Below are 23,709 nucleotides of genomic sequence, written 5' to 3'. Positions count from 1 at the left end.
GTCACAGTGTATGAAGGAAAACTAAATAAGCTTACAAGAACGGTTATGATAATATGCTTTTTCTCTTCTGTGTGGTTTATACATCATCTTAGACAATAAAATCATAAGTTTATAGGAGCAGAATTAGGCTATTCAGCCCATTGTTCTAATAAAAGTACATTTCCAGACTCTGAGACCTAGGATTCTTCTCCCCTCTCTTAATTAAATCCTTGATTTCCTGATTTACAGACTGCAAACAGTAAGGATAAGTGGCAATACCACCTCCACAATAATCCCCAACACCGGTACCCTGCAAGGCTGCATACTCACCCCTGGACTATACTCCTTACAGACTCATGATTGTATGGCAAATTCAGCTCTAACTCGAATACAAATTTGCTGATGACACCACTGTAGTAGGTCGGATCTCTAACAATGATGGCACAGAGTACAGGAAAAAGATAGAGAGCATAGTGGTGTGGTATAAAGACAACAATCTCTCCCCTAATGTCAGCAAAATGAAGCAGCTGGTCATCAACTTCAGGAAGCAGAGTGGAAATCATGACCCTGTCTACATCAATGGTGCTGAGGTGGAGGTGGTTGAGAAATTTAAGCTCCTGGGAGTAGACATCACCAATCTGTCCTGGTCCATCCACAATGATGCTACGGTCCAGAAAACATACTAACAACTCTACTTCCTCAGAAGGCTAAGGAAATTTGGCATGCCTACATTTTTATAGATGCGCCATTGAAAACATCCTATCTGTACACATCACAACTTGGTATGGCAACTGGTCTGCTCAAGATTGCAAGAAATTACAGAGTTGTGAATGCAGCCCAGTCCTTCACAAAAACCAAGCTACCTTCCATCGACTCAGTCTACACTTCTCACTGCCTAGGGAAAGCAATCAACATAATCAAAAATCCCTGCCATCCTGGTTATACTCTCTTCCACCAGGAAGAAGTTACAAAGGTTTGAAAACATATGCCAACACAGATTCAAGAATAACTTCCTCTCTGCTATGATCAGACCTATGAATGGACCTCGCATATATGAGAGTGATCTTTCTCTGTGCCTTCTCTGTAACTGTAACACTATATTCAGTATTCTGTTCTATTACCTTACATAAGTGCATCAGGTTATGATGAGCACTCAATACTTTTCACTGTTTCTCAGTATATGTGACAATAGTAAATCAAGTCAAGCTATTTGATCAAGCTGATATGTTTCTCAACTCCTTTCTCCTGTCTTCTTCCTATAAACCTGGATCTCCTTGCTAATCAAGAACCCATCTATTTTTGTTTTAAAAACATTCAAATGACTTGGCCTCCACAGCCTTCTGCCATAATGAGTTCCACAAATTCACCACCCTCTGGTTTTAGACCTGTGGCATTTTAAAATTACAGTTTTGCAGCAGACACAATAATGAAAACAGCAGGCATTACTGGCCAGGATTTTGTGTTCCCACAGTCCTGAATAGGTCAGGAACACTTATGGTAAACTCTCCAACTCAGTGCAGAACATCTTGATATGCACTGCTGGCATATCCATATCCAGGAGCACTGAAGCATGACATTTTGGCAGTATGTCTGTGAGAAAATGGAAGATACCTGTCTTCAAAAACCAATCAGCTTAAAGTTACCACAATGATTAAGATAGTTTATGCACATGTTAGGGAAGCAGGAGCTGTTATGAGGTTTTCAGGACTAAAAGAGAAGAGAAATCATATGTTTAAGCCATTAAAGTCTTACCACTCCAGCCCATCACTACAAAACAACTGTAGTACGAGGAGAAAGTCATAAACACTGGGTAAAAATAAAACAGTGCAGACTTTGAAAATTTGAAACCGATACATTTGATAGAATTTTCAACAAGTTTTTCCAGGTCCATGGATGACATCAATGACGTGAATGACATCTTTAAAAATTAACTTCAAAGAAAGCTAATTCCTGAATGACGTTTAACTTAGTTTCTAGGTGTTGATTTACTATGTAAGACTAAATCAGAGTGAAAGAATTATAGGTTTAAGATTAGGTAAAATTCTTTTCGAAATGTCCCAAGGAACTCTACTTACAAATTAATGGCATTGATTGTTTTTGCTACATAAACCTTGATCTGTGTTTGATACAGCATCCCATTAATAACAACTAAAACCCATAACAACCTAATCTGGTGTTGGCAACTTTAGTTGCGGGCTGGGTGTTAGTCAGGGCACTATGAGAAGAAATTATTGTAAAGTTGACCTAGTGAACCCACAGATTAACATCCCATCCAAAAACCCGGCACCTCCCACACACATATTAGCTAGTTGTCGTTAGCTGTCCCTTGATTGATCTATTCAGTTGCAAGTTTGCCATGAGCCTTCATGTAGGAGAAAGTGAGGACTGCAGATGCTGGAGATCAAAGCTGAAAAATGTGTCACTGGAAAAGTGCAGCAAGTCAGGCAGCATCCAAGGAGCAGGAGAATTGACGTTTCGGGCATAAGTCCTGAAGAAGGGCTTGTGCCCGAAACATCGATTCTCCTGCTCCTTGGATGCTGCCTGACCTGCTGCGCTTTTCCAGCAATACATTATTCAGCTATGAGCCTTCATGTGACTGAATAGCGGATTCCCAAACTGCAGATATTTGAGCATATGGAACAGGACATACCACAAGATGTGGGATTTAGAGCACAGAATTTGTTTCCTTTACTACTTATTTTTGCTGCAATGCTCTGTCTCACTATTAAGGAAATTTGACTCAAAGCATAACAGAACTTGATGGACAAATTATTGCCATTTTTAAAGTTTTGTTGCAAGTTCCTTCCAGTCACTAATGTCAATGTTGTTGCACTTCAAGGAGAGTTTGAGCATTTTCTTTGTCCTCCCCTGGAACACTGGTCATCTGAGAGCACAAAGAACAGAACATGGCAGAGAAGATGCTTTTCAGCCATGCTGATGTAGTGCCTGATCCATCATAATTGGTTTCGCAGTTATGATGGCCTTTGTTTTGTAGAAGGCCAAGGTGGTACAGTTGATCCAGTGTTGCATCACTTTATTATTGGTGGCCTTTTGAAAGATAACTATGGAAAGTGCTTAACATATTTCCTTCAACATATTTGAAAGATAGAATATTTGACTGACTAGGCCTGAATTTTTAAAAAAATTAATTCATGGGATATGAATGTCACTTGTTGGGTCAGCATTAGAGAACAGTATAGGCCCTTCAGCCCCCAGTGTTGTGCTGGCCTTTTATCCTACTCAAAGATCAGACTAACTGACACACCCTTCCCTGTACTATCTTCCATGTGCCTATTCAAGAGTCGCTTAAAACTCCCTCATGAATCTGACTCTACTACAACTGCCTGCAGCCCATTCCACACACCTACCATTCTCTGTGTAAAGAACCTACCTCTGATATAACATTCCTCCAATGACTTTAGAATTATGACCCCTTATGATAGCCATTTCTGTCCTGAGAAAAAGTCTCTGACTGTTCACTTTATCTATGCCTCTCAACATCTTGTACACCTCTATCAAGTCACCTCTCATCCTTCTTCACTCCAATGAGAAAAGCCTTCGCTCTCTCAACCTTTCTTCATAAGACATGCCCTCCAGTCCAGACAACATCCTGGTAAATCTCCTCTGCACTCTCTCTAAAATTTCCACATCCTTCTTATAATAAGGCGACCAGAACTGAACACAATATTACAAGTGTGGTCTAACCAGGGCTCTATGGAGCTGCAACATAACCTCGTGGCTCTTAAATTCAATCCCTGTGCTAATGAAAGCCACCTTATCAACTTGGGTGGCAACTTTGAAGATATGTAGACATGGATCCCTTTGTTCCTCCACACTGCCAAGAATCCTGCCTTTAACCCTGTATTCAACTTTCCAAAGTGAATCACTTCAGTTTTTCAGGTTGAATTCCATCTGCCACCTATCAGCCCAGTTCTGCATCTTGTCAATGCCCTGTTGCAACCTACAACAGCCGTCCATACTATCCACAACTCCATCAACCTGCATATCATCGGCAAACTTACTAACCCACCCTTCCACTTCCTCATCCAGTTCCTGCCTAATAGGATTGTAATTCCCCCTCCCCTAATTAAATACTTTCCCATACCATCTGCTCCTATCCTTCTCTATGAGTACAGTAAAGGTAAGGGAGTCGTGATCATTATCACCAAAATGCTCTCCCACAGAGACATCTGGCGTAGTTCGCTGCCAAGCACCAAATCCAATTGGCCTCCACTTTAGTCAGCCTATCTACATATTGCATAAGGAATACTTCCTGGACACATCCGGCAAAGACTGCTCCATCCAAACTATTTAAATTAAGTAGCTTCCAATCAATATTGTGAAAGTTAAAGTCACCCATAACAACAACCCTATTACTTTTGCACCTTTCCAAAATCTGATCCCAATCTGCTCCTCCACGCCTCTTATTGGGGGGACCATAGAAAACTCCCAATAAAATGACTGCTCCTTTCCTGTTTCTGACTTCCACCCATACTGACTCTGTAGACAAACCCTTCTCAATGATCTCCCTTTCTGCAGTTGTTCCACTATCCCTGATTAGCAATGCCACTCCTCCACCTCTTTTACCTCCCCGCCCCATTCCTTTTGAATTATCTAAACCCTGGAACATCCAACAACCATTCCTGCCCCTGTATTATCCAAGTCTCCTTAAATGGCCAGAACATCATTGTTCCAAGTTCTGATCCATGCTCTGAGTTCATTATTCTTATTCCTGATACATTAAAATAGTCACTTCAACCCATTACACTGACTATACCTTTGCCCTATCAAGTGCCTATCCCTTCTCACAGACTCTCTCCATGCTGTATCTGGCTGTTCACTCCCTACTCCATCATTTGATATGTAGCTCAGGTTCCTAACCTCCTGCCAATGTAGATAAAACCCACCCAAAGAGCTCTAGCAAACCACCCGCCCAGGATATTGGTGCCCATCCAGTTCGGGAGCGACCCGTCCTTCTTGTACAGGTACCAACTTCCCCAGAAGGTATCCCAATGATCCACATACCTGAAGCCTTCCCTCCTATACCAGCCCTGCAGCCATGTGTTCATCTGCTCTCGCTCTCTATTCCTAGTCTCACTAGCCCGTGGCACTGGTAGCAATCCTGAGATTACTAGTCTGTTCATTCTGTGTTCTATTTCCAAACTAATTCCCTAAATTCTATTTTTAGATCCTCCTCCCTTTCCCTACCTATGTCATTTGTACCGATGTGTACCACAACTTCTGGCTGCCCTCCCTTCCCTTTAAGAATCCTGTAGACTCACTTCAAGATATCCCTGGCCCTGGTACCCAGGAGCCAACATACCATCCACGAATCTCGCTTGACACTACAGAATCTCCTGTCTGTTCCTCTCATGATTGAATTTCCTATCACTATCACTCTCCTATTCTCCCCCCTTCCCTTCTCAGCCACAGAGCTAGTCTCAATGCGAGAAACCTGGCCACTGTGGTTTTTCCCTGGTAGGTCGAATTTATTGCCGATCTCTAATTGCCCTTCAGAAGGTGGTGGTGAGCTGCCTTATTGAACTGCTGCAGTCCATATTTGGTTGGTAGACCTATAATGCCAATGGGGAGGGAGTTCCAGTATTTTGACCCAAGGAAACGGTACACACAGCTACCACTGAGCATCAGTGATGGATAAAGTGGATATTTGTTAATGTCGTCTGCTTTGACCTGTCTGGTGTTGAGTTTCTTGTACCTTCACTAATCTAGGTAAGTCGGGAGTAGTCCACTGCACTCCTGACTTGTGCTCGGCCAGGTTTTGTGGAATCATGAGGCAAGTTATTCACCGCAGCGTTCCTAGCTTCAAACCTGCTCTTGAAGCCACTGCATTTGTATGGCTAGTCCGGTACGACATAAGAGAGTTTTGCTTTTGCAAACATTCAAGATTAGGCGTTGTATGAAAAATTGAAGAGATCGACAGCCCACAATAACATAGCAGGCACTCTCAAATCATAGGTGATGTGTGTCCATGGTGACAATGTTAGTTTTGGCAGAGAGGAGATGCACTCATGCTAGCATTTAAGTTATTGGCACGCTGCAGTGTTCCAGCAAAGCCCAACATAAGTTGGAGGAAAGCACCAAATGTTTCATTTCGATACTTTCAAGTCTTGAGGACTCAACATTGAGTTCAACAACTTCAGACCATATAGTGTGTCATCCATTTTGATTTCTCCTCCCACAAAGTAACTTGTTTGCTTGTGTTTGCTCCCAGCAGAACTGATCTATTTTCTGCCATTAACAATCACCAGTAGCATCCCCCCTTCATCTACATTTCTTCTCCATTACCACTAATAGTTCTTTTGCCTTTTGTTTCAGGGCTCGTTCCCAACTGCTCCACTTACTCCTCCATTCGACTTTCTTACAGCATAAGCAACATCAATTTTCCAGCTTCCTCTCTCCACAGTTTTGAAGAAATGTCTTATTGGATTTGAAGCATTATCTCTGTTTCTATCTCCACAGATGTTGCCAGATCTGCTCAGTGTCTCTAGCATTTCTGTTTTATTTCACTATACTGTGTGCCTTACAGGGCCTAGTTTTAACATTTTATCTGAAAGTGGGATCTCCAACAGTACTACTGTACTCCCTCAATACTGCTTTTCCCTCAATCTCCCTGAGGCTTGAATCCTTAATTTCTGACTCAGATACATGGATTTATCTTCTTCCAACTTTCATTTCTGTAAAGTTGACAGTAGAAATGGCGTGTGAATACCGAAGTAGTGTTTAATGTAGTTAGTTTCCTTCCCTTACCAAATCCCCTGCTCCCTTATGGTTCCATAGGTGCTGGTCATCACAAGTATCTCACTTGACATCCATATATGAGCACTCTGAACACAGGTTTCCAGTTAGCAATCAATAATTAGTTAATATTTCCTCATTAGTTTGAAGGGGGTGAAGCTCAGTGCTTCATTCCTGTTGCTGTTTCAAAAGAGATGGGTTAAGAGACCAAAACCCAGAGAACCTAGATCCTATACAGGGATGATCTGTGTGGATGAGCTACTCACCAGGTCAGAGAGTCATAGAGATGTACAGCATGGAAACAGACTCTTCGGTCCAATCCGTCCACGCTGACCAGATATCCCAACCCAATCTAGTCCCACCTGCCAGCACCCGGCCCATATTCCTCCAAACCCTTCCTATTCACATATCCATCCAAATGCCTCTTAAATGTTGCAATTGTACCAGCAAAAAGAAAAAAAAATCAATCTCAGAGAGACCACTTAGTCGTTGCACAGTGCACAAAGTATTTAAAGAGATTCAGGAGGAGAGCAAACAACTAAGCTGTTTATCCAACTGCTACATACAATAAAATGCACTCTTGGGAAATCAGTCTGTGAATTTTAGCTTTACAATCAAAATTATTAAATATTGTTAGTAAAACTACTTACTGTCTTTAACAGTAATACTGTTAATATATTGTTCTGTCTTAAAATGTGTTAAATGTTAAGTACTGAAACGACAAGGCAGGACTGAAATTCACATAAATCTGGGAGCGACTAAACCAATTACTGCTTGCATAATGCTGTATTAAAGTGGATCAATGAGAATCTGACCTACTTTAACACACAAAAGCAATGTTCGCACTACAGTCAGAATAATCTGAATCCAGTGTAAAAGTAGTCAACTTGTTTTTCTTTCATTTCTCTGCATTAATATTTTTCATTGCAACCTTCTGAAAATCAGGGTTCGATAATAATTTAAGTTACAATCCTATTGGTGATTCAGTACCAAGATTATTCTATGTACAACTACTATGCAGCTTCCAACTCCCCACCCCACACTGAGACGTGCAGCAACAGGATAAACACCAGCAAATTTGACAAGGACTGGGAACTGGTTCTTTACACATAATGCTTGATCTTTAAGTCAGAAAGTTAGTGTTCCATTAAAAGTTGATGCAGTGGCACCCTCTCATCTCTCAAGTTAGAAGGTCTTGAATTAAAGCTTTGCTCCAGAATTTCATCATATCATGAGTTGACACTTCAGTGCATTACTGAAATAGCAAATCATTCTGAGAAGTTTGTTACTTTACGAACAACCGGTTTAATTTATGTAGGGCCTTTAATATAAAATGTCCCAAGGTGATTTTGTTTTAAGATAGTTATGAACTAAAATTTGATATGCCACATGAGGGAAGATTATGGCACATGATCAAAATTTGGTGAAACAGGTAGGATTTAGGGAACGTCTTAAAAGTGTGATGAAGGAGCAAAATATTCTCATCATTTAGGAATCTGCGTTTTTAAAGTAGAAGTAAACACACGTTAGTTTTCACTGAAAACTAAAAGCGATCAGAAATCATTTGGAACACGGAAGTAAAATACATCATTTCCAAGAAAATGAATGATTTCAGTGCCCAGCAGAATAGCTGTGGTATTAATTTATGAAATGTTTACAAAATGGAACTCGTATGCTATACAGAGAAACAGACTGTCAGCAACTTGTTTTCCAGTTCAGAAGAATAATTTCACCTTATTGAAAAGGGTTTTAGCTCGAGAACTCTTTGTTGTGAGAGTTTGGGAAGAAGTTTTCAAGTTATCAAAACTGAAAAGAAATTTGGGCCTATTGAGTTGGGAGGAAGCCTTGAGGCCATCAAAAATGGAAAGAAAGAGTCAATTAGGTTAGGAAGTACAGAATTAAAAATAAAAGTGATACTTCACTGGGATTGAGAATCAAGAAAGAATATTACTGTGAAAAAGACTGAATTGTTCTTTTTGCTATTGGTGATAAAATCTTTATAAACTGTAATTTATATAGCTTTACTTGTCTTTTTTTCCTTTTTTGTTTAATAAGCTTTGATCAGATCTATTTTGGTAATGTGGTAAGGGCAGAAATCTGACTTGACGGTTTCTCAAATGGTGTTCCAGGAAAGATGAGCTTGTTCAATGATGGTGGAGAAAGATAAAAATTTATAAAGGACAAAAAGATCAAAAATTGTTCCTGTTTGAAAAAAAATATCAGACTACAGTTTTACTTGTCTTTTAAGTGAGTGCAAAATATCCCATGCACGACTGCTAAAGGAACAATGGAGTTCTGTCCTGGTAACACTGATCCTTTAAATACGACTGCCAAAGCAGATTAACTAATCATTTATCTATGTTTGCTGCACTTGTTGAGCACAAAGTGATTACCATGTTTGCTGGCCATAAAACTGAAATGCTTAAAGGATATTTTGATGATTTTAAAAATTCTATATAGGCAGTTTCCTTTGCTCCCACATTTTTTAGGATGAGATGCAAAAATTCAATGCTACATCCATTGTGTTGCTTAAATATTTTCATCCCCACCCTGGGCTCTCCTCTTCTCTTCGCACTGTGGGGATTTGTCCCATGTCCCCCCTCCCACCACTGAAGCCAGGTTCAAAATTGCGTGTCCTTCCCTACACTTGTGTGGTAATGCTTGCACATAGGTCACACGTAAAGTCCACATTTAGAACTGTGCCTTCTCTAATCTTTCATTTTCTACAGGCAAGCATCATTCACCAGCGAAGAAAGGAATTTATTGAATTGAATTAGCCTTATTGTCATATATACTCAAATGAGTACAGCGAAAAGTACAAGTCACCACCTATGACCCTCTGTTAGGTAAAAGGTACCTAAATATGGATTCTTCAGTACAAGTTCTTAGGGGAAAAAAATAGAAAAATAAAGAAATAAAAAGTCCAACATTACAAATCATATGAATAAATTATAAAATAGAGAAATAAAAACTTCTGATCAACAGTCTTGCAAACCTGACCACACTGGCCCCCAGCCCGTTCTGGGTCTTGACTCCAGACCATGCTGGGATGTAACTCAAGGCTGGGAGACACTCTGGAATCACCTCAAGGCCAGAAGTTCACACTAAGGACACGCTGGGCCAAAAGACTGCCATAGCTACCACAAAGCCTATGACGGCAGCGGCAGGCACGGAGCCCGGACCCCAGACCCCTGGCAGCAGCGGCAGGCACAGAGCCCGGACCCCAGACCCCAGACCCCTGGCAGCAGCAGCAGGCTCAGAGCCCGGACACCTGGCAGTGGCAGGCACAGAGCCCGGACCCCTGGCAGCATGCACAGAGCTCGCAACCCTGGCGGTGGCGGGCACAGAGCCCGCAACCCTGGCGGCGGCAGGCGCAGAGCCCGCAACCCTGGCGGCGGCGGCAGGCACAGAGCCCGCAACCCTGGCAGCAGGCACAGAGCCCACACCCCTGACAGCAGCGGCAGGCACAGAGCCCGGACCCTGGCAGCAGCGGCAGGCACAGAGCCCGCACCACTGGCAGCAGTGCCAGGCACAGAGCCCGCACCCCTGGCAGCAGCAGGCACAGAGCCCGAACCCTGGCGATGGCAGGCACAGAGCCCTCACCCCTGGCGATGGCAGGCACAGAGCCCGCACCTCTCGCAGCAGCGGCAGCAGGCACAGAGCCCTCACCCCTGGCGATGGCAGGCACAGAGCCCGCAACGCTGGCAGCAGCAGGCACAGAGCCCGCACCCCTCGCAGCAGCGGCGGCAGGCACAGAGCCCGCACCCCTGGCGACGGCAGGCACCGAGCCCGCACCTCTGACAGCAGCGGCAGGCACAGAGCCTGCACCGCTGGCGGCGACAACAGGCACAGAGCTCACACACCTGGCAGCAGGCACAGAGCCTGCACCCGACAGCAGCAGCAGGCACAGAGCCTGCACCCCTGGTGATAGCAGCGGCAGGCACAGAGCCTGCACCCCTGACAGCAGTGGCAGGCACAGAGCCCGCACCCCTGGCAGCAGCGGCAGGCACAGAGCCAGGACTCCTGGCAGCAGCGGCAGGCACAGAGCCCGCACCCCTGGCGACGGCAGGCACAGAGCCCGCACCTCTGACAGCAGCGGCAGGCACAGAGCCCACACCCCTGGTGATAGCAGCGGCAGGCACAGAGCCCGCACCCCTGACAGCAGCGGCAGGCACAGAGCCCGCACCCCTGGTGACAGCAGCAGCAGGAACAGAGCCCGCACCCCTGGTGACAGCAGCGGCAGGCACAGAACCCGGACCCCTGGCAGCAGCGGCAGGCACAGAGCCCAGACTCCTGGCAGCAGCGGCAGGCACAGAGCCCAGACCCCTGGTGACAGCAGGGCAAGAGCCCACACCCCTGGCAGCAGCGGCAGGCACAGAGCCCACACCCCTGGTGACAGCAGGCACGGAGCCCGGACCCCTGGCAGCAGCGGCAGGCACAGAGCCCGGACCCCTGGCAGCAGTTGCAGGCACAGAGCCCAGACCCCTGGTGACAGCAGGCACAGAGCCCGGACCCCTGGCAGCAGTTGCAGGCACAGAGCCCAGATCCCTGGTGACAGCAGGCACAGAGCCCGGACCCCTGGCAGCAGCTGCAGGCACAGAGCCCAGACCCCTGGTGACAGCAAGCACAGAGCCCACACCCAAACCGACGGCAGGCACAGAGCCCGCACCCCCGGCAGGCACAGAGCCCGCACCCCCGGCAGGCACAGAGCCCGCACCCCCGGCAGCAGCTGCAGGCACAGAGCCCAGACCCCTGGTGACAGCAGGCACAGAAGCCTGGACCCCTGGCAGCAGTTGCAGGCACAGAGCCCAGATCCCTGGTGACAGCAGGCACAGAGCCCGGACCCCTGGCAGCAGTTGCAGGCACAGAGCCCAGACTCCTGGCAGCAGCGGCAGGCACAGAGCCCAGACCCCTGGTGACAGCAGGGCAAGAGCCCACACCCCTGGCAGCAGCGGCAGGCACAGAGCCCACACCCCTGGTGACAGCAGGCACGGAGCCCGGACCCCTGGCAGCAGCGGCAGGCACAGAGCCCGGACCCCTGGCAGCAGTTGCAGGCACAGAGCCCAGACCCCTGGTGACAGCAGGCACAGAGCCCGGACCCCTGGCAGCAGTTGCAGGCACAGAGCCCAGATCCCTGGTGACAGCAGGCACAGAGCCCGGACCCCTGGCAGCAGCTGCAGGCACAGAGCCCAGACCCCTGGTGACAGCAAGCACAGAGCCCACACCCAAAGCGACGGCAGGCACAGAGCCCGCACCCCCGGCAGGCACAGAGCCTGCACCCCCGGCAGGCACAGAGCCCGCACCCCCGGCAGCAGCTGCAGGCACAGAGCCCAGACCCCTGGTGATAGCAGGCACAGAAGCCTGCACCCCTGACGACAGCAGGCACAGAAGCCCGGTCCCCTGACAGCAGCGGATGGCACAGAGCCCGCACCCCTGGTAGCAGGCGCGGAGTCCAGTCCCCTGGTGACGGCAGGCACAGAGCCCAGACCCCTGGTGACGGCAGGCACGGAGTCCGCACCCATGGCGACAGCAAGCACAGAGCCCGCACCCAAGGTGACAGCTAGGCACAGAGCCCAGACCCCTGGCAGCAGCAGCAGGCACAGAGCCCGCACCCATGGCGACAGCTAGGCACAGAGCCCAGACCCCTGGCAGCAGCAGCAGGCACAGAGCCCGCATCCATGGCGACAGCTAGGCACAGAGCCCAGACCCCTGGCAGCAGCAGGCACAGAGCCCGCATCCATGGCGACAGCTAGGCACAGAGCCCAGACCCCTGGCAGCAGCAGCAGGCACAGAGCACGCACCCCCGACTAGCACAGAGCCCGCACCCCAGACGACAACAGGCACAGAAGCCCGCACCCCAGACGACAGCAGGCACAGAGCCCGCGTCCCTGTCTGTCGCTGCAGGCATAGAGCCCGCTCCCCTGTCTGTCGCTGTAGGCACAGAGCCCGCGCCCCTGACAACAGCAGGCACAGAAGCCCGGTCCCCTGGCAGCAGCTGCAGGCACAGAAGCCCGCGCCCCTGGCTGTCGCTGCAGGCACAGAGCCCGCGCCCCTGGCTGTCGCTGCAGGCACAGAGCCCGCGCCCCTGGTGACAGCAGACAGAACCCAGATCCCTGACATTAGGCACAGAGCCTGGACCCCTGACAGCCGCGACAGGCACAGAGCCCGCACTCCTGGTAGCAGGCGCGGAGCCCAGTCCCCTGGTGGCGGCAGGCACAGTGCCCGGACCCTGGCAGCCGCAGCAGGCACAGAGCCCGCACCCCTGGTAGCAGGCGCAGAGCCCAGTCCCCTGGTGGCGGCAGGCGCAGAGCCCAGACCCCTGACAGCAGCAGCAGGCACAGAGCCCGCACCCCTGGTAGCAGGCGCAGAGCCCAGATCCCTGGTAGCAGGCGCAGAGCCCAGACCCCTGGCGACAGCAGACACAGAGCCTGCACCCCTGGCAGCAGGCACAGAACCCACACCCCTGGCAGCTGCGGCAGGCACAGAGCCTGGACCCCTGGCTATTAGAGCATGGTGGCGACAGTGGGCATTGATGCCATTGTTGATGTTCCAGAGGCGGGATTCCTTGGGTACTGGACCACCTTCCAGTCACCTTACAGAAACCCTGATGCCATGCTTCAGACCCCAGTTTGAAAAGATGATGAATTCTTATTTGTGCAATTTCTTTTTATCCTTATTGTAATTCAAAATGGCACTGACTGTGGCAACAAAATACTTTTCACTGTATTTTCAAAGATATATGTGACAATTAATCATTCAATCAATGCCAATATTAAATTGTATGCTTTGTACTTATAGCTTTTAAAACAATTTGTTGGATTTGTTTCCTAAGTAGGCTGCGATTAGTCATGAATGAATCTTTAGTTCAGATATAGCTGGAAACTTAAATAGAATATAAAATGCAAACAGAGAAACCTAGTAGGTCTGGCAGGTATTGAGGACAGAGATACAGAATTAATAATTCAAGTCTGTTATGACTCTTCTTCAAAACTCTAGTTCATTCTTATTTCAGATCTCCAGTATTTGCAGTAGTTTTTTTTTTAAACTCACAGGGTATGTTGGACCAGCAATTTACTGCTGAGCATTCTCAGATATTTCAGGATTATTGGCTGTAAGATTTTAATATCTGCAGCTTCTTAAAAAACCACAAACATGTGTAAGGCTTCATGATCAGTCTCATTTCTGTAATAATTCACTATGGAGGTAGAATGAAGCTATAGGTAGGAAGTTGAGAAATTGATTGAGAAATTGGCAGTGCTCCCAGAGTATGGAAAGGAACGCCAGCCAGTTACCGACAGAATTTTAACAGGCTTGTCAGCTAAGACCTTCAATCATCTATTTGAATTCACTGGCTGCCGAGAATGTCTTTCAGCAGTGCAAATAGTAAGAAGGCTCCCAAACTAATCAGGCTAACAAACCCTCACTGAGGAATACAAACTGGAATGCAGGCAGTAAATAGCAGTGAAAAGTTACATGTAAATCATTGTAAAGTAAGTGAAAAATGATTGGAGTTTCCACGTGATTACGAGAAAGGAAAAGTAAAACAGGAAAAATATTAAAACAGAAATTTAACTTTCATGTTTTAATATCTGCAATATGAATATCTAACAAAATGTGATTCTGCATCTGTAAAATCATCATGCAGTTGGTTCTGATTTAATGTGATAGTTCCATTCTTGTGTGATCTCACATTGTAAGAAAATCGCACAATAGCCATGCCATTTAAACTAATGGGGCTGGAACTGCATTATAGTCAATACAGGTAAAGAAAGTTCTCATTCTACAAATAATGGTCTAAACCCTTCATTCATGTTAGAGCCAATTCCCACTGGAGAAACAAATGTTAGAGCAGAACCAACTATATTCAAGATCGGATGTTGTTTGGCAGTAATTATCTCACCGTGGTTTTAAAAACTCTGCTATTCTTCACTGTTGAAGGCCCTCACCCACCTCCCACATGAACCCTCCACTATTCATTTACTGCCCTACACTTCACATATACTCATCTGCGACCGCATCCACAAACTTGCTGCAGTACTCCTTTACCAACCACCCTAATCTATGCACTCACCTTACCACAATTATTTTTCCTCAATAGCTGTTAAAGTGGCTTTGGGATTTTAAAGTATAGATATAGTCACAAAAGGGGTGTAGTTTCTGCACGATTTGGTCTGGTGCTGCCTGCATGTATTTTATTGAGATTTATTCTGCATTGGATGTTTAGGTGGAAAAGTCCTGGGAAAGTGAGCAACGTGTTGGCTGATCTGGGTCAGAAATAGTGATTTCAATCCAGACACAAGAGATTTGGGACCATAATTTAGATTTCCTTAGCAGATTGACCCACTAAGTTGTCTGCCATGTTATGATATTTTTAAGATAGTGGGCATGTATTTTTAAACATAATATATATGGAAACTGAGGCTGTTTTCTAAACAAATATTTGAAACTACAGTGTTAACAGACTCTCTCTTCTGGGCAGCTACGTAATTTTGTATTTCATACGACAGGTACCAACTGATGACTTGAAGAATATAAATTTTAATAAATGCACTTACTTGCGTTGGAATATTTCTTCTTCTTTTTTCAATTTAATTTCCATTCTATTTACTTTGTCTTCCAGTTCCTTGATCCTGTTGGACAGATAGAGAAACTCAGAATAAAACTTCTTGTTTCCTATAGAATCACTCACATATCTATATACCTCAAAACTTTAAGGAATTGGAGCTTCCAATTCACGTTGTAATGGGGGTAACGTTTTAAGTGATAGTTTTTATGACCCCAACGATCGAGCACTTAATTCATTGCAAACCTTTCAGACCCAGACAGAGAAACTTTATTACATGATAGATTAAACGGTAGCTGTAGCAATGATCAGTTCATACTTTCCTCAAAAAGTTTTGATTTGGAGATGCTGGTGTTGGACTGGGGTATACAAAGTTAAAAATCAACCTCGTGTTGTGTGATTTTTAACTCAAAATTTAAATGTGATGACTTAAAGAGACTCCATTCTTCAAAAGGGTCACAGGACTTGAAATGCTAACTTTGTTTTCTCTCCACAGATCCACCAGCAACTTCTGTTTTTGTTTGTTTCAGATCTCCAGCATTCACAATTATTTATTTTATTCCAATCATATTCATGTTGCATGTTCATACAAAAGCATTCAGAGCAAGAATGTCTCATTTTCCCAATGAACTTGCTCAGAGACTAATCATGTTACATTTACTAAAGTAGCACAGAACATAAACTGTATCTCATTTCTAGTTTGGGATTTCACGCTAGATTAAGTTATCTAAAATACAATAATGATCAGGGCTAAAAAGTTGTCTCCAGGACTTATTTTAATCAATTGAGTGGGGCAAGAACAGGAATTTTGCAGATCAGTTCTTTTTTCACATTGGTGAATGCTTTCATTTGTTTTTTCAATATCCTCAGGCTATTCTAAAACAAATAGTTTAAATGTTTCCCACTGTAATGCTTAATGCTGTTCAATATTAAATAAAAAGTTTATTTCTTCTTTAACTGTAAGATATTTACACAAGAACACGGTGGCGCAGTGGTTAGCACTGCTGCCTCACAGCGCCTGAGACCCGGGTTCAATTCCCGCCTCAGGCGACTGACTGTGTGGAGTTTGCACGTTCTCCCCGTGTCTGCGTGGGTTTCCTCCGGGTGCTCTGGTTTCCTCCCACATCACAAAGATGTGCAGGGTCAGGTGAATTGGCCATACTAAATTGCCCGTAGTGCTAGGCAAGGGGTAAATGTAGGGGTATGGGTGGGTTTCGCTTCGGCGGGTCGGTGTGGACTTGTTGGGCCGAAGGGCCTGTTTCCACACTGTAATCTAATCTAAATCTAATCTAAACACAAAAAAAGAGCAAGATCAGGCCATATAGCTGTCAAGCCTGAGTGTGAGGTTCTCCATATCCCTTGATTTCCCGAGAACAAGATTCGGTCTTTGCCAACTGCATATATATTCAAAATCCAGCATCCATAACGTTCTGGGATAGAAGATTCCATAGATTCACAACTTGCTACTCAAAACATTTCTCCATATCCCAGTTCTAGATGATTGCCCTCATATCCAGAGACTGGGTCAGTGTTCTAGATTCCCCAACCATGTAATTACACTGTCTAGCCCCTTCATAACCTTGTCATTCTAAATGGCAGAGAATCGACTGAGAAGCTCATCAAATTACATACTCATTCATTAAAAAATCAATTATAAAAAGGACCAAACCTATTGACTAACTGTATAATGATAGTTGAGCAAGTAACAGCCAGGAAGATACTATTTAACCAATTTCCTTAATTTTGTTTTAAGGAAGCAACATTGAAAGAGAATTAAAGTTGATAATGCTCTGCACCAAAAGTTCCAGACCACAGAACATAGAAGAAGAACATAGAACAGTATTCTAAAGGCTCTGGAAGAGTCCATGCAGATTGAAGGGTAGGTAATGTTACTCCAATATTCAAAAAGGGAGGTAGAGAGAATCCAGGGAATTATAGACCAATAAGCCTAACATTGGTAGTGGGGAAAATTCTGGAATACATCATCAAGGACTTTATAGTGGAGCATTTAGAAAGCAGTGGCAGAATCAGAGTCAGCATGATTTTATGAAGAGGAAATCATACTTTACAAATCTGTTGGAATTCTATGAAGATGTAACTAGTAGAGTTGACAAGGGGAAGCCAGTCGATGTGGTATATTTGGACTTTCAGAAAGCGTTTGACAAAGTCTTGCATAAGAGATCATGTACAAGATTAAAGTGCATGGGATTGGGCTAAGAGTACTGAGATGGACAGAAAACTGGTTGACAGAGAGGAAACAAGGAGTAGGAATTAATGGGTCATAGAGTCATAGAGACATACGGCACAGAAATAGACCCTTCAGTCCAACCCCGTCCATGCCGACCAGATATCCCAACCCAATCTAGTCCCACCTGCCAGCACCTGGCCCATATCCCTCCAAACCCTTCCTATTCATATACCCATCCAAATGCCTTTTAAATGTTGCAATTGTGCCCGCCTCCACCACTTCCTCTAGCAGCTCATTCCATACGCATACCACCGTCTGTGTGAAACAATTGCCCCGTTGGTCTCTTTTATATCTTTCTCCTCTCACTCTAAACCTATGCCCTCTAGTTCTGGACTCCTCCACCCCAGGGAAAAGATTTTGTCTATTTATCCTATTCATGCCCCTCATGATCTTATAAACTTCTATGAGGTCACCCTTCTGCCTTTGACACTCCAGGGAAAACAGCCCCAGCCTATTCAGCCTCTCTGTATAGCTCAAATCCTCCAACCCTGGCAACATCCTTGTAAGAAAGAAAGTGAGAGCTGCAGATGCTGGAGGTCAGAGCTGAAAATGTGTTGCTGGAAAAGCGCAGCAGGCCAGGCAGCATCCAAGGAACAGGAGAATCGACGTTTTGGGCACAAGCCCTTCTTCAGGAATGAGGAAAGTGTGTCCAGCAGGCTAAGATAAAAGGTAGGGACTTGGGGGAGGGGCTTTGGAAATGCGATAGGTGGAGGGAGGTCAAGGTGAGGGTGATAGGCCGGAGTGGGGTGGGGGCGGAGAGGTCAGGAAGATGATTGCAGGTTAGGAATGCGGTGCTGCCTGACCTGCTGCGCTTTTCCAGCAACACATTTTCAGCAACACCCTTGTAAACCTTTTCTGAACCCTTTCAAGTTTCACAACATCTTTCCGATAGGAAGGAGACCAGAATTGCAATATTCCAATAGTCGTCTAATCAACGTTTTGTACAGCTGCAATATGACCTCCCAACTCCTGTACTCTGACCAATAAAGTAAAGCATACTAAATGCCTTCTTCACTATCCTATCTACCTGCAACTCCACTTTCAAGGAGCTATGAACCTGCACTCCAAGGTCTTTTTGTTCAGCAACACTCCCTAGGACCTTAACATTAAGTGTATAAGTTCTGCTAAGATTTGCTTTCCCAAAATGCAGCACCTCACATTTATCTGAATTAAACTCCATCTGCTACTTCTCAGCCCATTGGCCCATTTGATCAAGATCCTGTTGTGATCTGAGGTAACCCTCTTCGCTGTGGCAGGAATCAGTGCTAGGACCCCAGCTATTCACAATATACATTAATGATATTGAATAAGGGAATAAAATGTAACATCTTGCAGATGACACTAAGTTAGGTGGGATGGTGAAATGTGTTGAGGATTCAGCATGATCTGGACAGGTTGGATGAGTGGACAAGTTGGGGGAAGAGAGTGTGCAGTGGGACATGGAGGACCTTGTGCACCAGTCACTGAAGGTAGGTGTATAGGTGCAGCAGGCAGTAAAAAAGGCAAATGGTATGTTGGCCTTCATTACGAGAGAGGAGAAAGTGAGGGCTGCAGATGCTGGAGATCAGAGTCAAAAAGTGTGGTGCTGGAAAAGCACAGCCAGTCAGACAGCATCCGAGGAGCAGGAGAGAAATGTTTCAAGCATGAGCTCTTCATCAGGAAGACTCTCATGCTCCTCAGATGCTGCCTGACTGGCTATGCCTTTCCAGTACTACACTTTTTGTTATGAGGGGTTTTGAGTACAGGGATATGTTTGTTGCAGTTATACAGGGCCTTGATGAGGCCTCACATGGAATAGTGTGCGCAGTTTTGATCTACTTTTCTGAGGAAGAATGTTCTTGCTCTTAAGGGGAAGGTTTACCAGGCTGATTCCAGGTATGGTGGGACTGACGTATGATGGGAGATTAACTAGGTTAGGATTGTTTTTACTGGAGTTCAGACGAGTGAGGTGGGGTGGGGGAATCTCTTAACGACTTATAAAATTCTAACAGGACTAAACAGGGTAGATGCAGGGAGATATCCCCGATGATGGGCCCAGAACCAGGGGTCACACTGAGAATTCAGGGTGGACCATTTAGGACTGAGATGAGGAGACATTTCTTCACCCAAAGAGTGGTGAGCCTGTGCAATTCATTACCACAGGAAGTAGTTGATGCCAAAACATTGAATGTATTCAAGAGGCTGCTAGATATAGCACTTGGGGCAAATCGGATCAAAGGTTCTGGGAAGAAAGCAGGATTGGAACAATCAGTAATGATCGTGATGAATGGCAGAGCAGGCTTGAATGGCTGAATGGCCTCCTCCTATGTTTCTATGTAACAGGACAGCACAGGAACAGGCTCTATGGCACACCATGTCTCTTAACCATGATCCTTTTCTAACCTAATCCCATCTGCCTGCACATGGTCCATATCCCTCTATTCCTGGTCTAAATGAGTCTTAAACTTTGCTATTGTATCTGCTTCCACTACCACCCCAGACAGTGCAATCCAGGGACCTACTCCCTCAGTACTAAAAATAAACTTTCCTTGCATATCTCTTTTAAACTTTCTTCCTCTCACCTTAAACTTATTCACCCACTAGTATTTGCCATTTCCACACTGGGAAAAAGTCTCCAACTACCACCCTCTCAATGCCTCTCATGACTTATATACTTCTATCAGGTCACACCTCAGCCTGTTACACTCTGGCAAAAACAATCCAAGTTTGTCCAACTGTGCTTATAGCTAAGGCATTCTAAACCAGACAACATTCTGGTCAACCTCTCCTGACCTTCTCCGAAGCCTACATATCCTTCCTATAGGAGAAAGTGAGGTCTGCAGATGCTGAAGATCAGAGCTGGAAATGTGTTGCTGGAAAAGCGCAGCAGGTCAGGCAGCATCCAGGGAACAGGAGAATCGACGTTTCGGGCATAAGCCCTTCTTCAGGAATGAGGAAAGTTTGTCCAGCAGGCTAAGATAAAAGGTAGGGAGGAGGGACTTGGGGGAGGGGCATCGGAAATGTGATAGGTGGAAAGAGGTCAAGGTGAGGGTGATAGGTCAGACTGGGGTGGGGGCGGAGAGGTCGGGAAGAAGATTGCAGGTTAGGAAGGCGGTGCTGAATTTGATGGATTTGACTGAGACAGGGTGGGGGGAGGGGAAATGAGGAAACTGGTGAAATCCGAGTTCATCCCTTGTGGTTGGAGGGTTCCTAGGCAGAAGATGAGGCGTTCTTCCTCCAACCGTCGTTTTGTTGTGGTCTGACGATGGAGGAGTCCAAAGACCTGCATATCCTTGGTGGAGTGGGAGGGGGAATTGAAATGTTGAGCTACAGGGTGGTTGGGTTGGTTGGTCCGGGTGTCCCAGAGGTGTTCTCTGAAATGCTCCGCAAGTAGCCGGCCTGTCTCCCCAATATAGAGGAGGCCACATCGGGTGCAGAGGATGCAATAGATGATATGTGTGGAGGTGCAGGTGAATCTGTGGCGGATATGGAAGTTTCCTTTGGGGCCTTGGAGGGAGGTGGGGGGGAGGTGTGGGCGCAAGTCTTGCACCTCCTGCGGTTGCAGGGGAAGGTGCCGGGAGTGCAGGTTGGGTTGGTGGGGGGTGTGGATCTGACGAGGGAGTCACGGAGGGAGTGGTCTTTACGGAATGCTGATAGGGGAGGGGAGGGAAATATATCCTTGGTGGTGGGGTCCGTTTGGAGGTAGCGGAAATGACGGCGGATGATGCGCTGTACATGGAGATTGGTGGGGTGGTAGGTGAGGACCAGTGGGGTTCTGTCCTGATGGCGGTTGGAGGGGCGGGGTTCAAGGGCGGAGGAGCGGGAAGTGGAAGAGATGCGGTGGAGGGCATCGTCGACCACGTCGGGGGGGAAATTGCGGTCCTTGAAGAAGGAGGCCATCTGGGTTGTGCGTTTTTGGAACTGGTCCTCCTGGGAGCAGATGCGGCGGAGTCGAAGGAATTGGGAGAATGGGATGGCGTTTTTACAGGGGGCAGGATGGGAGGAGGTGTAATCCAGGTAGCTGTGGGAATCGGTCGGTTTGTAGTAGATGTCCGTGTTGATTTGGTCGCCTGAGATAGAAATAGAAAGGTCGAGGAAGGGGAGGGAGGAATCTGAGACTGTCCAGGTGAATTTGAGGTCGGGGTGGAAGGTGTTGGTGAAGTGGATGAACTGTTCAACCTCCTCGTGGGAGCACGAGGCGGCGCCGATACAGTCATCGATGTAGCGGAGGAAAAGGTGGGGGGTGGGGCCAGTGTAGTTGCGGAAGATGGATTGTTCCACATATCCTACGAAGAGGCAGGCATAGCTGGGGCCCATGCGGGTGCCCATGGCTACTCCTTTCGTTTGGAGGAAGTGGGAGGATTGGAAAGAGAAGTTGTTCAGGGTGAGGACCAGTTCAGTCAGTCGAAGGAGGGTGTCAGTGGAAGGGTGCTGGTCGGTACGGCGGGAAAGAAAGAAGCGGAGGGCTTTGAGTCCTTCGTGATGGGGAATGGCGGTGTACAGGGACTGGATGTCCATGGTCCATGTCCATATCCTTCCTATAGTATAATGACCAGAACTGCGCACAGTACTCAAAACGTGTCCTGACAAAAGTCTTTTATATTCAATATCCTGACCAATGAAGGCAAACATCTGTATGCCTTAGTTATCATCTTACCCACTTGTGCTGCCACTTTCAGGGAGCTATGGACTTGCACCCCAAGATTCCTCTGTGTACCAAAGCTCCTAAGGGTCCGGCCATTTACTGTACACTTTCCTCTTGCATTTGACCTCCCAAAATGCTTCACCTCACACTTAGCAGATAAAATTTAATCCGGACAATTCTCCACCCAAATTTTCCAGCTAATCTATGTCCTTTGATATGCTTCCTCACTATCCACAACTCCTCCAATTTCTGTCACCTGCAAATTTACTAATCAGATGACTTACTTTTCTTTCCCCCCACATCATTTATATATATATATATTACAAACAACAAGAGATCCGAGCACTGATGTGAAATACCACTAGTCAAAGAACTCCAATCCAAAAAAACGGCACTGCACAATTACTCTATCTTCTGTGGCCAAGCCAATTTTATATCCAATTTACCAACTCACTACAAATTCCATGCAATTTGATCTGCTGGACCAGCCTACCTTGTCAAATGCTTTCGTAGACAACATCCACTGCCTTTATGGGTGGCACGGTGGCACAGTGGTTAGCACTGCTGCCTCACAGCGCCAGAGACCCAGGTTCAATTCCTGACTCAGGCGACTGATTGTGTGGAGTTTGCACGTTCTCCCCGTGTCTGTGTGGGTTTCCTCCCGCAGTCCAAAGATGTGCAGGTCAGGTGAACTGGCCATGCTAAATTGCCCGTAGTGTTAGGTAAGGGGTAAATGTAGGGGTATGAGTGGGTTGCGCTTCGGCAGGTCGGTGTGGACTTGTTGGGCCAAAGGACCTGTTTCCACACTGTAATGTAATCTGTAATCCTCAATCATGTTTGTCACTTCCTCAAAAAACTCAAACAAACTTGAGAAACAAGGCCTGCCCTGCATAAAGCTATGCTGACTATCCATAGTAAGTCCATTCTTCTCCAAATGCCAGGAAATCCTGTCCACAACAATGTTCTCCATAATTTCCTACCACTGATGTAAGGCTCACTAGCCTATAATTTCTTGAATTGTCCCTGCTTCCCTTCTTTAAGAAAGGAACTCACTATTCTCCAGTATTCTGGGACCTCGCCTGTGGCTAAAGAAGATACAAAGATCTCTGTGAAAGCCCTAGCAATCTCCTCCCTTGCTTCCTTCAGTATTTTGGGATAGATCCCATCAGGCCCTGTGGGCTTATGTAACTTAATGTGTTTCAAGGCACACAACAGCACCTTCTTCTTAATATTGGCATGCTTTAGACTTTCAATAAACTCCTCTCTAAAGTTATCCTTTCTTTCTCCTTGGTAAATACCAACAATAAGTATTCATTAAGGACATCACCCACTTGCTCTGGCTGCATCCTCCTTTGTCTTTAAGTGGACCTATCCTTTCCCTGGTTATCCTCTTGCTCCTAAAGTACGTATAAAACGCCTTGGAATTCTCTCTAATCCTACTTGCCAAGGACATTTCATGGCCCCGTCTAGTCCTTCTAATTTCTTTTAACCACTATTTTCTGCTTCCTTTATATTCTAGGAGCTTGTTTGATTTCAGTT

The 23,709-nt window shown here is 46.1% G+C and overlaps 1 protein-coding gene and 1 long non-coding RNA gene across 7 annotated transcripts in view; one reads left to right on the top strand and one right to left on the bottom strand.

The window, feature by feature from the left end:
* ccdc57 (coiled-coil domain containing 57) overlaps positions 1-23,709 on the bottom strand; it is a 188,458-nt gene that overhangs the window by 102,957 nt on the left and 61,792 nt on the right. For all 6 annotated transcript variants that reach the window (XM_088000590.1, XM_043714704.2, XM_043714702.2 and 3 more), the window contains one exon: positions 15,291-15,365. In XM_088000590.1, coding sequence (XP_087856716.1) covers positions 15,291-15,365 — 75 coding nt within the window. The remainder of the gene's footprint in view (positions 1-15,290; positions 15,366-23,709) is intronic.
* The window catches only part of LOC122562133 (uncharacterized), a 147,173-nt gene that overhangs the window by 116,931 nt on the left and 6,533 nt on the right, over positions 1-23,709 (top strand). The window contains exon 3 of the long non-coding RNA XR_015761409.1: positions 17,052-17,177. This is a non-coding gene — a long non-coding RNA (uncharacterized LOC122562133). The remainder of the gene's footprint in view (positions 1-17,051; positions 17,178-23,709) is intronic.

The sequence above is a fragment of the Chiloscyllium plagiosum genome, unplaced genomic scaffold (genome assembly GCF_037043375.1).
Source record: "Chiloscyllium plagiosum isolate Xiang-an unplaced genomic scaffold, Cpla_swu_hap1 HiC_scaffold_25, whole genome shotgun sequence".
NCBI classification, from domain to species: domain Eukaryota; kingdom Metazoa; phylum Chordata; class Chondrichthyes; order Orectolobiformes; family Hemiscylliidae; genus Chiloscyllium; species Chiloscyllium plagiosum.
Note: the sequence above shows the minus strand (reverse complement) of the source record. Positions and strands in the feature narration are given on the sequence as shown.